Here is an 11,071-nt window from a genome sequence, read left to right as displayed (position 1 = left end):
ACAAGTCTGTCAGCCCCCACTGCATTGGCTTACAGTATCCTTCTATTAGAAATCCTTTGAAGTCTCCAGCCCCCAGATAAGAAGTGTTGCGCATGACACCTGTTGCACACAGCCCACCTCCTTGCCTCGGTGACCTAATGGGGGTGGACCCCTTTTCTGTACCTGACCCTCTACGACTGCACAGGGCCCACCTCTCTGCCCAAGTGACATAATGGGGTGGCCCCCCTCACTTGTGACTCACGTGATTATGTATGCCCTATTACTAAGCCTCACTCATGACCCTGCCCGCTGCTTGTACCTAATACAGATGCTTCTGGGCATTTGGGGCTCTTGCTGATCTCCGCTCACAGGTGGTGTGGACCCCCAGAGTCCAGATGCTCTTTACCAGTTCTTCAGTGTCCTGTCTTTACTTCTTGGATCCTGCACCTCAGCACAGCGTAAGGGACACCCCATGACCCTGTGGGGCCCAACAGCTGTAAAAATCACAAAGTCAGGTGTTCAAGACCAGCCTGGCCAAGATGGTGAAACCCCGTCTCTATTAAAAATACAAAAATGTGGCCAGGCGCAGTGGCTCACACCTGTGATCCCAGCACTTTGGGAGGCCGAGGCGGGTGGATCACGAGGTCAAGAGATCGAGACCATCCTGGTCAACATGGTGAAACCCTGTCTCTACTAAAAATACAAAAAATTAGCTGGGCATGGTGGCACGTGCCTGTAATCCCGGCTACTCGGGAGGCTGAGGCAGGAGAATTGCCTGAACCCAGGAGGCGGAGGTTGCGGTGAGCCGAGATCGCGCCATTGCACTCCAGTCTGGGTAACAAGGGCAAAACTCCGTCTCAAAAAAAAAATACAATAGCTGGGTGTGGTGGTAGACACCTGTAATCCCAGTTACTCAGGAGGCTAAAACAGAGAATTGTTTGAACACGGGAGATGGAGGTTACAGTGAGCTGAGATTATGCCATTGGACTCTAGCCTGGGTGACAGACTGAGACTGTCAAAAAAAAAAAAAAAAAGACACCGAGCCTGCCAATAATCTGCTCATGGCAGCTCCCAAACCAGATGGAGAGTCAGGACCAGGTCATACCCATCAGTGCCTGTGTGGCTGGCTTGATAATTCTGCCCAAAGAGAAAGGATTCAGGCCAGGCGCAGAGCCTCACACCTGTAATCTCAGCACTTTGCGGGGCCAAGGCTGAGGTCAGGAGTTCGAGACCAGACTGGTCAACATGGTGAAATCTTGTCTCTACTAAAAATTAAAAAAGAAATTAGGCAGGAGTGGTGGCAGGCACCTGTAATCCTAGCTATTCGGGAGGCTGAGGCAGAATTCCTTAAACCCGGGAGGCAGAGGTTGCAGTGAGATCATGCCACTGCACTCCAGCCTGGGTGACAGAGTGAGACTCCATCTCAAAACAAAACATAACAAAATTTTTTTTTTTTAAATTAGCCAAGCCTAGTGGCATGTGCCTCTAGTCCCAGGTACTTAAAAGGCTGGGTAGGAGGGCTGCTTGAGCCTAGAAATCTGAGGCTGCAGTGAGTTACGATTGTGCCACTGCACTCTAGCCTAGGCAACAGAGCAAGACCCTGTCAAAAAAAAAAAAAAAAAAAAAGAATTTCTTTATCAACAAGAGCCTCTGAGGAGACAAGCTGTCCAAACGGCCATCTCACAGCCAAAATAAACATGTGTGTGATGACATGGCCGGAGAGCCACCGTCAGACTGCCTGAAACACAATGTTCTGAGTGTCAGCAGCAGGCCCCGGACCTGAGGACTGGACTCCATGCCATTTGGGGAACAGAGAAGGAACACCATCTTCCTCTCAAACCCCAGATCTGCCTGTCACAGGGAAGAACTTTCTCTTGGAGAGTGAGCACTTGTCACTAGGGGTATGTGAGGTACAGCTGGTGACCATCATCAGCTATGACAGAGGGGATTCCTTGGTGACAGGCAGTTCTCAAGAGTCAATGAGAATGATTAAAAAACACAAGACACCTAGTCCTAAATTGACAGTCTCCCCCACAGTGAGACCCCGGGAGTTACTTGCCTGAAGCAACAATGCAGTGAGACCACATTTCTGTTTTCCCAGCAGCCCTCCTGGCCTTTTAGAAAAATAGTCACAGGGCCCAGGCGCGGTGGCTCACGCCTATAATCCCAGCACTTTGGGAGGCCGAAGCAGGCGAATCACGAGGTCAGGAGATCAAGATCAGCCTGGTCAACATAGTGAAACCCTGTCTCTACTAAAAATACAAAAAATTAGCTGGGCGTGGTGACAGGCACCTGTAGTCCCAGCTACTCCAGAGGCTGAGGCAAGAGAATCGCTTGAATCTGGGAGGTGGAGGTTGCAGTGAGCCAAGATCGTGCCACTGCACTCCAGCCTGGGTGACAGAGCAAGACTCTGTCTCAAAAAAAAAAAAAAGAAAAGAAAAATAGTCCTAGGGCTCTGAGCTAGTGACAGCTGAGAGCACCTCCTGGAAGAAGCTCCGAGGGGCAGTTTCCAATTCAACAAAAACCCCCACATCCAGGCCAGTGTGCAGGGGAAAACTGACTCCACAGCTGGTGGAGGGCCAAAAAGGGCCACTGACCAAGCACTCTGCCTTCTGATACAGTCTCCTCTGATATGAAGTTTCCTCTGCTTCATATCACATGCTGAAATGTGATGCCTGGCTGGGAGCAGTGGTGGGTACCTTTAATCCCATACTCAGGAGGCTGAGGCAGGAGAACGGCATGCCTGCACCCAGGAGGCAGTGGTTGCAGTGAGCCGAGATCCTGCCACTGCACTCCAGCCTGGGCCACACAGTGAGACTCCGTTTCAAAAAAAAACCCAAATGTGATCCCCAGTGTTCCAGTGTTGGAGGTGGGGCTGAGGGGGAGGTGTCTGGGTCACGGGGACAGATCTTACCTAAGCAGGTTGGCTTCCACCCCACAGGATTGAGTGAGTTCTCCTTCTGAGTTTATGTGATTACTGGGTGTTGAAGAGCCCGGCACCTCACTCTATCGCTCAACTTGGAAGTGCTCCCTCCCTTTCCCATATGATTGGAAGCTGCCTGAGGCCTCACCGGAAGCAGATGCAGACACCATGCTTCTTGTGTAGCCTACAGAACAGTGAGCCAAATAAACCTCTTTTCTTGTAAATGACCCAGCCTCAGGTACTTCTTTACAGCAATACAAAATGGACAAACACACCTTTCCTAGTGAGCCTTTTTTTTTTTTTTTTTTGGAGGACCACTGAAGAAAAACTACACTGTGAAGTCTTGGCATGGACAGAAGCCAGTGGAGAACTCAAGAGGCAGGAGGCACTGGGAACGGGGGAGGGGGAGGGGGCTTCCTAAGCAGGGGACACGCTTCCAGGCGGCCCTTCTGCTGACTCTGTTACCTGGAAACACAGGGGGCTCGTGGGTGAGAAAGACCCTGTCCTCTTTGGGCCTCCTCTATAAAATGAAGGAGGCCACACAAGCTCCGGTGGCTTACCCGCTCTCTCCATCAGAGAGTCCATGAGCCAGCTGGAAAACAGTAAACATCACCAGAAAACGTGGGCCAGGCCACCTCCTGAGCAGCCTAGTTGGCTGTGTGGACTGTCTGCACATTTTGTTTTTTTGAGACAGTGTTTCACTCTGTTGCCCAGGCTGAAGTGCTGTGGTGTGATCTTGGCTCACTGTAACCTCCACCTCCTGGGTTCAAGCGATTCTCCTGCCTCAGCCTCCCCAGTAGCTGGGACTACAGGTGTGCGCCACCATGCCTGCATAATTTTTGTATTTTTAGTACAAAAGGGGTTTCACCACATTGGCCAGACTGGTCTCAAATTCCTGACCTCAGGTGATCTGCCCACCTCGACTTCCCAAAGTGTTGGGATTACAGGTGTGAGTCACTGCACCCAGCCCTGTCTGCACTTCATTTCAGGGCTACTGTGTGTCACAGCCCAGGCTGACCTGCAGCAGGTATGTGCCTACTGTCAATTAGATAGGGGCCCTCCTGCCCAGCCTGTCTAGAAGTCACTCAGAATCACATGGTAAGTGTCCTGAAATGCCCTCCTTTCCCTGCTCAGTTGGTTTCAGAAGCAGTTGTGCGGAATCCAGAAGGCTCAGAAGACATCTGTCCGTGATTTTCCCATCTGCTGCACCACACTTCTTTACACTCATGGCAGTGAACCAGCCGCACCCTCTACATGCCTGGGAGTTGCCTTCATAATGTCGTGCCAGGCTCAGTGGCTCACATCTGTAATTCCAGTTTTGAGATATTAAGGAAGGACTGCTTGAGACAGGAGTTTGAGACTAGACTGGTCAACATAGTGAGACCCTGTCCCTATAAAAAATTTAAAAGCCAGGCGTGGTGGTGTGTGCCTGCACTTTCAGCTACTTCGGAGGCTGAGGTGAGGTGGGAGGATCACTTGAGTCCTGGAGTGTGAGGCTGTAGTGAGCTACGATCGCACCAATGCACTCCAGACTGGGCAACAGGGCAAGACCGGTCTTCAAGAAAAAACCAAAACAGAGTAAGATTTAGCAGCATTGAAGAGTTCTGTCACTCACCTGCGGCTCTGAGCTGCCCTCCTTTCGGCCGAAGACCCTGAGACGTACTTGAACATGGATATCCTCCTCATCAGGCTGAAGGGGAATGTCTGATCCAGCTTCAACGTGACTCGCTCTGAGAGGTCGAGGGAATAGCAGTAGGTGAGGCCGTCTGCGGTTGGCCTGTTAAGTGAAATTTTAGGCAGCAAACAGAGGAGGGCCGAACACTCCACTGGGGAGAATACAGGTTCCCACTCACCCTACAGAGGCCTTCATGCTTAGCACACTGTGCACTCCAGCTGGAGCTTGCAGCTCAGAGGAAACCAGAGCCAAACGTTTCTATCCACTGTACCTCACCAGGAATTAATGTGTCCAGCGGCAGGGGGTGTTAATGCTGTACCTCCTCCTATACCCAACTGTGCCATCACCTCACCCTTCTAGCCACTGCAGCCAGAAGCCGGCACACACCTCTGCGGGGGTCACAGGTGGGGTCTCTGCTGGGGTCGCGGGTGGGGTCTCTGCGGGGGGTCGCGGGTGGGGTCTCTGCTGGGGTCGCGGGTGGGGTCTCTGCTGGGGTCACAGGTGGGGTCTCTGCTGGGGTCGCGGGTGGGGTCTCTGCAGGGGGTCGCGGGTGGGGTCTCTGCTGGGGTCGTGGGTGGGGTCTCTGCTGGGGTCGCGGGTGAGGTCTCTGCTGGGGTAGCGGGTGGGGTCTCTGCTGGGGTCACAGGTGGGGTCTCTGCTGGGGTCACGGGTGGGGTCTCTGCGGGGGGTCGCGGGTGGGGTCTCTGCTGGGGTCGCGGGTGGGGTCTCTGCTGGGGTCGCGGGTGAGGTCTCTGCTGGGGTAGCGGGTGGGGTCTCTGCTGGGGTCACAGGTGGGGTCTCTGCTGGGGTCGCGGGTGGGGTCTCTGCGGGGGGTCGCGGGTGGGGTCTCTGCTGGGGTCGCGGGTGAGGTCTCTGCTGGGGTAGCGGGTGGGGTCTCTGCTGGGGTCACGGGTGGGGTCTCTGCTGGGGTCGCGGGTGGGGTCTCTGCTGGGGTCGCGGGTGGGGTCTCTGCTGGGGTCGCGGGTGAGGTCTCTGCTGGGGTAGCGGGTGGATGAGGTGTAAGCTGTCTCAGTGTCCTCCTGAGGGACTGATACCTCTTGTCCTTTTATTCCAAATTGAAGGCACCTGCCTCAATGCAACCATGTGAACTTCATGTGAGCGTCTTTGGATGTGTTCCCCTACTCTGTCACCATCCCCAGCGACTTGGTGGCATCCCGGTCATCTGACCCACCACTGATTAGGCAACCACAAAGATTCAGCCTGTTGTTACAGGGTATGTCGGCCAGGCGTGGTGGCTCACGCCTGTAATCCTAGCACTTTGGGAGGCCGAGGTGGGTGGATCACCTGAGGTCAGGAGTTCAAGACCAGCCTGGCCATCACGGTGAAACCCCATCTTAAAAAAAAAAAAGGCTATGCCAGACTCTCCCAAAAAGAGCTTACAAACAAACCTCAAGTTTCAAGCTAATCTTCTAGTAGTTAACTGCCTCTTAGAACAAAAGTAAACATTTTGTAAATGAAACAACAAAATCTAGAGCCCCTAATACAGCATTCAGTGTCTGTGAATAAAATAAAATATTATCAGACATGAAAAAATAAAGTAAAAAACAATTATCAGACATGAGTTGGGCACGGTGGTTCACACCTATAATCCCAGCACTTTGGGAGGCCAAGGCGGGTAGATCACCTGAGGCCAAGAGTTCGAGAGAAGCCGGGGCAACATGGTGAAACCCTGTCTCTATTAAAAAGAAAATGCAAAAATTAGCCAGGTGTGGTGGTGCACACCCGTAGTCCCAGGTACTTGGGAGGCTGAGACAGGAGGATTGTTTGAGCTCAGGAGGCAGAGGCTGCAGTGAGTTGAGATCTCACCACTGCGCACCAGCCTGGGTGATAGAGACTGTTTCAAAAAAGATAAAAAATCAACCTGATTCTATGTACTTGACACCCCAGACCCTCCAGCCTGGTTCACCCTCTGACATGCACCTTTCTATAGCTCTCTGCTAGGAAGGATACAGGACAGCCCGATGCACAGCCCACAGACATTACTGAGGAAAGAGGTCTGGGGAATGAGCCATGAGGCGCCCAGCAGGAGCCACGGCACCAGGACTGAGGGCACAACCATGCCAAACACCAGGGCCCGCCTCATCCGAGAACGGACAGAGGTGACTCCCAGCATGGCAAAGGCCACTGGGGTGAAGCCTCTGGCATCCTCCACCTCTCCCAGCTTCGACAGTGATGACACAGCCTCAAATGACAGGAAGATGATAGCAGAGAAGATGGCGAAGATCACGGTGAAGAAGCAATGGCGGACGGTGCCCACGGTTCTCTCGAAATTGCCGGCAAAGCGCCAGATGATGATAGCGCCGCAGAGCAGGGAGATGGGATTCTCGTAGACGAAGATGTAGGTTACCAGCCTGTAAACTGCAAAGGGAGCTGGGTTAGGCAGGTTGCTCCAAGGAGGGAAGCCAGGTTAGAAGGCGCCTAGGAAAGGCAGAAAGCCCCTGTGACAGAAGCGAGAGCCAGCGAGACCGAAGCAGGAGGCAATACAAGCAGTGCATTCAACAAGGAAGGACCCAGAGGCTCAAAGGGAGGCATGAGTCTCTAACCCCTGCTCTTCCCCAGGCCTGGAGCAACTCCTAGCAGTAACTGACTTTCCGGAGAAAAAAATAATGCTTCTTGCTAGGGGGTGGTCTCTGAATCGTAGAGTGCTTCGTAACCCTTTCTTAGGTTTTCATACTGACCCACCTTGCTGGGCACTTTGAGGGTTAATTAGGTTTAACAGCTTCGGGGTGGACTGAGTGGGTGTCACTTAACACTCTGTGTGCCAGGCTGGTCTGCTACAATCCTGAGCCCTCCTTCCATGGTGTCTGTTCAGAGGACGGAAAGAGGGACCAGGAACTATTTTGCAGCTTTAAAAATTGTAACACCGTCATTCATGATAAAGAGGTAGAAGGGCCGGGCGCGGTGGCTCACGCCTGTAATCCCAGCACTTTGGGAGGCCGAGGCGGGTGGATCACGAGGTCAAGAGATCGAGACCATCTTGGTCAACATGGTGAAACCCTGTTTCTACTAAAAATACAAAAAATTAGCTGGGCATGGTGGCGCGTGCCTGTAATCCCAGCTACTCAGGAGGCTGAGGCAGGAGAATTGCCTGAACCCAGGAGGTGGAGGTTGCGGTGAGCCGAGATCGCGCCATTGCACTCCAGCCTGGGAAACAAGAGCGAAACTCCGCCTCAAAAAATAAAAAAAAAATAAAGAGGTAGAAGTTAGAAGTCTTCCTGGAAAGTGCTTATCCAATCTTACCATTAGAGTGATGCTTTATAGGTAATAAGACGGCAAAGAACCCTTTTTTCCTTTTAGAAAACATTGGTTTTTTTTTTTGAGACAGTCTTGCTCTGGTCACCCAGGCTGGAGTGTCGTGGCGTGATCTCAACTCACTGCAACCTCTGCCTCCCAGGTTCAAGTGATTCTCCTGCCTCAGACTCCTGAGTAGCTGGGATTACAGGCACCCACCACCATGCCTGGCTAATTTTTGTATTTTTAGTAGAGATGGGGTTTCACCATGTTGGCCAGGCTGGTCTCAAACTCCTGACCTTCTGATCTGCCCGCCTCAGCCTCCAAAGTGCTGAGATTACAGGTGTTAGCCACCGCGCCCAGCCTTTTAAAAAAAATTTTATTTGTAGAGATGAGGTCTTGCTATGTTGCCCAGGCTGGCCTTGAACTCCTGGCCTCAAGTGATCCTCCTGCCTTAACTTCCCAAAGTGCTGAGACTACAGGTATGAACCATCACTCCTGGCCTACTTTTATTTTTCTAAAAGCAGTTATCGACAGGCACAGTGGCTCACACCTGTAATCCCACCATTTTGGGAAGCCTAGGTGGAAGGATCGCTTAAGCCCAGGAGTTCAAGACCAGCCTGAGTAACATAGTGAGAACACCCCCATCTTTTTTTTTTTCTTTTTCTTTTTGAGATGGAGTCTGGCTCTGTCCCCTAGGCTGGAGTGCAGTGGCACAATCTCGGCTCACTGCAACCTCTGCCTCCCAGGTTCAAGCGATTCTCCTCCCTCAGCCTCCCAAGTAGCTGCAACTACAGGCATGTGCCACCATGCCCGGCTTATTTTTTGTATTTTTAGTAGAGACGGGGTTTCACCGTGTTAACCAGGATGGTCTCGATCTCTTGATCTCGTGATCTGCCAGCCTCGGCCTCCCAAAGTGCTGGGATTACAGGTGTGAGCCACCACGTCTGGCTGAGACCCCCATCTTTAAAAAAATTTTTTTAATTAGCCAGGTGTAGTGATGTGTACTTGTAGCCCCAGCAACTTGGGAGGCTGAGGCAAGGAGGATCACTTAAGTCTAGGAGTTGAAAGCTGCAGTGAGCTGTGACTGCATCTCTGTACTCTAGCCTGGGTAACAGAGGAAGACCCTTTCTCTAAAAAAATTTTAGAATTGGTTACCTCTGAAGTACTTTTATGTCCCTACAGCCCAAAACACTACAAAACTGAAGGAGGGAGACCAATGAATTGATGGTAATATTGGACTTGGGGGTCTAAAGCTTGGAGTGGAATCTCCACTCTATTACATCCCAGCTGGCTGTTTAATCACCTCACAGGCCTTCTAGGTGTCAGTTTCCTCACTGTAAAGTAACAGAGTTAGATGAAGGCCTTCCAAGGTCCCTTAAGTCTCTAATGCTCACATGTCCATGAAACTCACGCCCAAGGAAGTGAACTCAAGAAAGTGAAAGGTTAAGGTTAGGTTGGTATTTTGTTTCTGTCTGTGAGGTGGTGGTATGCATACCTAGGGTGGGGGAACCGTTTTAGATTTGAGTAGGGAAGCAGGCTATGGAGTCATATGCCTCAGCCTGGCCATCTCCAGAGGCTTCATTATCTGAAGAGTACTTCATTATTTAAGTATTTCCAAAACTGAAATTTCTTTCTTTCTTTTTTTTTTTTTTTGAGACAGAGTTTCGCTTTTGTTGCCTAGGCTAGAGTGCAATGGTGCGATCTCGGCTCACTACAACCTCTGCCTCCCGGGTTCAAGTGATTCTCCTGCCTCAGCCTCCCCAGTAGCTGGGATTACAGGTATGTGCCACCACACCTGGCTAATTTTGTATTTTTAGTAGAGACAAGGTTTCTTCATGTTGGCCAGGCTGGTTCTGAACTCCTACCTCAAGTGATCCGCCTGCCTCAGCCTCCCCAGTAGCTGGGATTACAGGTATGTGCCACCACACCCGGCTAATTTTGTATTTTTAGTAGAGACAAGGTTTCTCCATGTTGGCCAGGCTGGTTCTGAACTCCTACCTCAGGTGATCCGCCTGCCTCAGCCTCCCAAAGTGCTGGGATTACCGCGTCAGCCACCATACCCAGCCCCCAAACCTGAAATTTCAACTATAAACATAAAAAGATTCTAGAAACAACTCTTCATGATTTGGAGATTATCTACCCCATGGCTCTAGTTCCAAAACATCACACAATAAAAAGAAAAATCTAGATTCCTATCTCAATTGTATGACGCAACAGCTCTGAGATTCTCTGCATGAAGCCTCCACCTCATCTAGACAACGGGCCAATAATAGGTTAAAATCATGGGTTCCTTGAGGGTTAAATGCGATTAATACATATGAGTGTGTGTGCTTTGCAAAACAGTAGGAGATATACAAATTTCCTGCTGTTCCTCTCGAGAAAATGAGGAAGACACGGAGACTAGGAATGTCTTTCAGCAATGGATGTTCATACATAATTGGTCTGCAAAATTTCTCTCCCCTAGAGAAAAACAAACACCTCTCTCCAAAGACAGAAGACACCCTGGTATCCCAATGAGCTGGGAATGGCAGTCAAGATTAAGATACAAATGAAAAAGCAGAAGAAATTCCAAACCTCAAGAGGGCAGGACGGGGTTTGTAGATAAAGTCCAATGGTCGTGATGAGGGTGAGAAAAATGTTTTTCAGTGAGGCTTAGGCCTAAAGCAGACGTAGGTGTGTATGGGAAATGGGAGCGGGAAAAGAAAAATCTTTATCCTTGGAGAGCAAGCGTGGGTTTGCTAGCAAAGGGATTTGGGGCCTTAACCAGTCTGGTGGCAACAGGGAAGGGAACAATTCAGGCAGGGAAGGAATTAAATTGATGGCGAAGATGGGCTCTGCAGACAAAGGTGTGGAACATGGAGGGCAAGAGACGGTGCTGGAGGTCGGTCCTCCGGATGGCAGGCGAGATGACGAGACAGGGGGAGGCTGGCGGTGAGGCCTGAAGGGGCGAGTCCTGGAGGCTGGAGCCGAGGGACCAGCGAAGTCGGAGGACAAGGGCTCGCCCCGCGATCCCGGCCCGCCCCTGCTCACCTTGCCAGTTGCGCAGGGCCTCGGACTTCAGCGTGAGGCTCGAGGGCGCCAGGGGCGGCTGCAGCAGGAACAGGCGAGGCCCGGACACAAGCAGCGAGAGCAGTGCAGTGAAGAAGGTGGCGGATGGCACCTCGGGACACAGGCACCAGCTGCGATACCCGGGCCCCGAGGCCGCCATGGCCGCCGTCGTTCCCGCGCTCCGCCTCGAC

The 11,071-nt window shown here is 51.7% G+C and overlaps 1 protein-coding gene across 2 annotated transcripts in view; it reads right to left on the bottom strand.

The window, feature by feature from the left end:
* The window catches only part of RHBDD2 (rhomboid domain containing 2), a 13,012-nt gene extending 1,941 nt beyond the window's left edge, over positions 1–11,071 (bottom strand). Inside the window, exons 1-4 of one of the 2 annotated variants that reach the window (XM_078355165.1) lie at positions 10,863–11,071; positions 6,549–6,956; positions 4,518–4,668; positions 503–4,206 (exon numbers count right to left, since the gene is read on the bottom strand). In XM_078355165.1, coding sequence (XP_078211291.1) covers positions 3,984–4,206; positions 4,518–4,668; positions 6,549–6,956; positions 10,863–11,040 — 960 coding nt within the window. In that variant the 5' untranslated portion in view covers positions 11,041–11,071 and the 3' untranslated portion in view covers positions 503–3,983. Of the gene's footprint in view, positions 1–502; positions 4,207–4,517; positions 4,669–6,548; positions 6,957–10,862 lie in introns of those variants that run through there. The other variant, XM_078355161.1, reaches the window with a different exon arrangement.

Source organism: Callithrix jacchus, chromosome 2 (genome assembly GCF_049354715.1).
Source record: "Callithrix jacchus isolate 240 chromosome 2, calJac240_pri, whole genome shotgun sequence".
In the NCBI taxonomy this organism is placed as follows: domain Eukaryota; kingdom Metazoa; phylum Chordata; class Mammalia; order Primates; family Cebidae; genus Callithrix; species Callithrix jacchus.
Note: the sequence above shows the minus strand (reverse complement) of the source record. Positions and strands in the feature narration are given on the sequence as shown.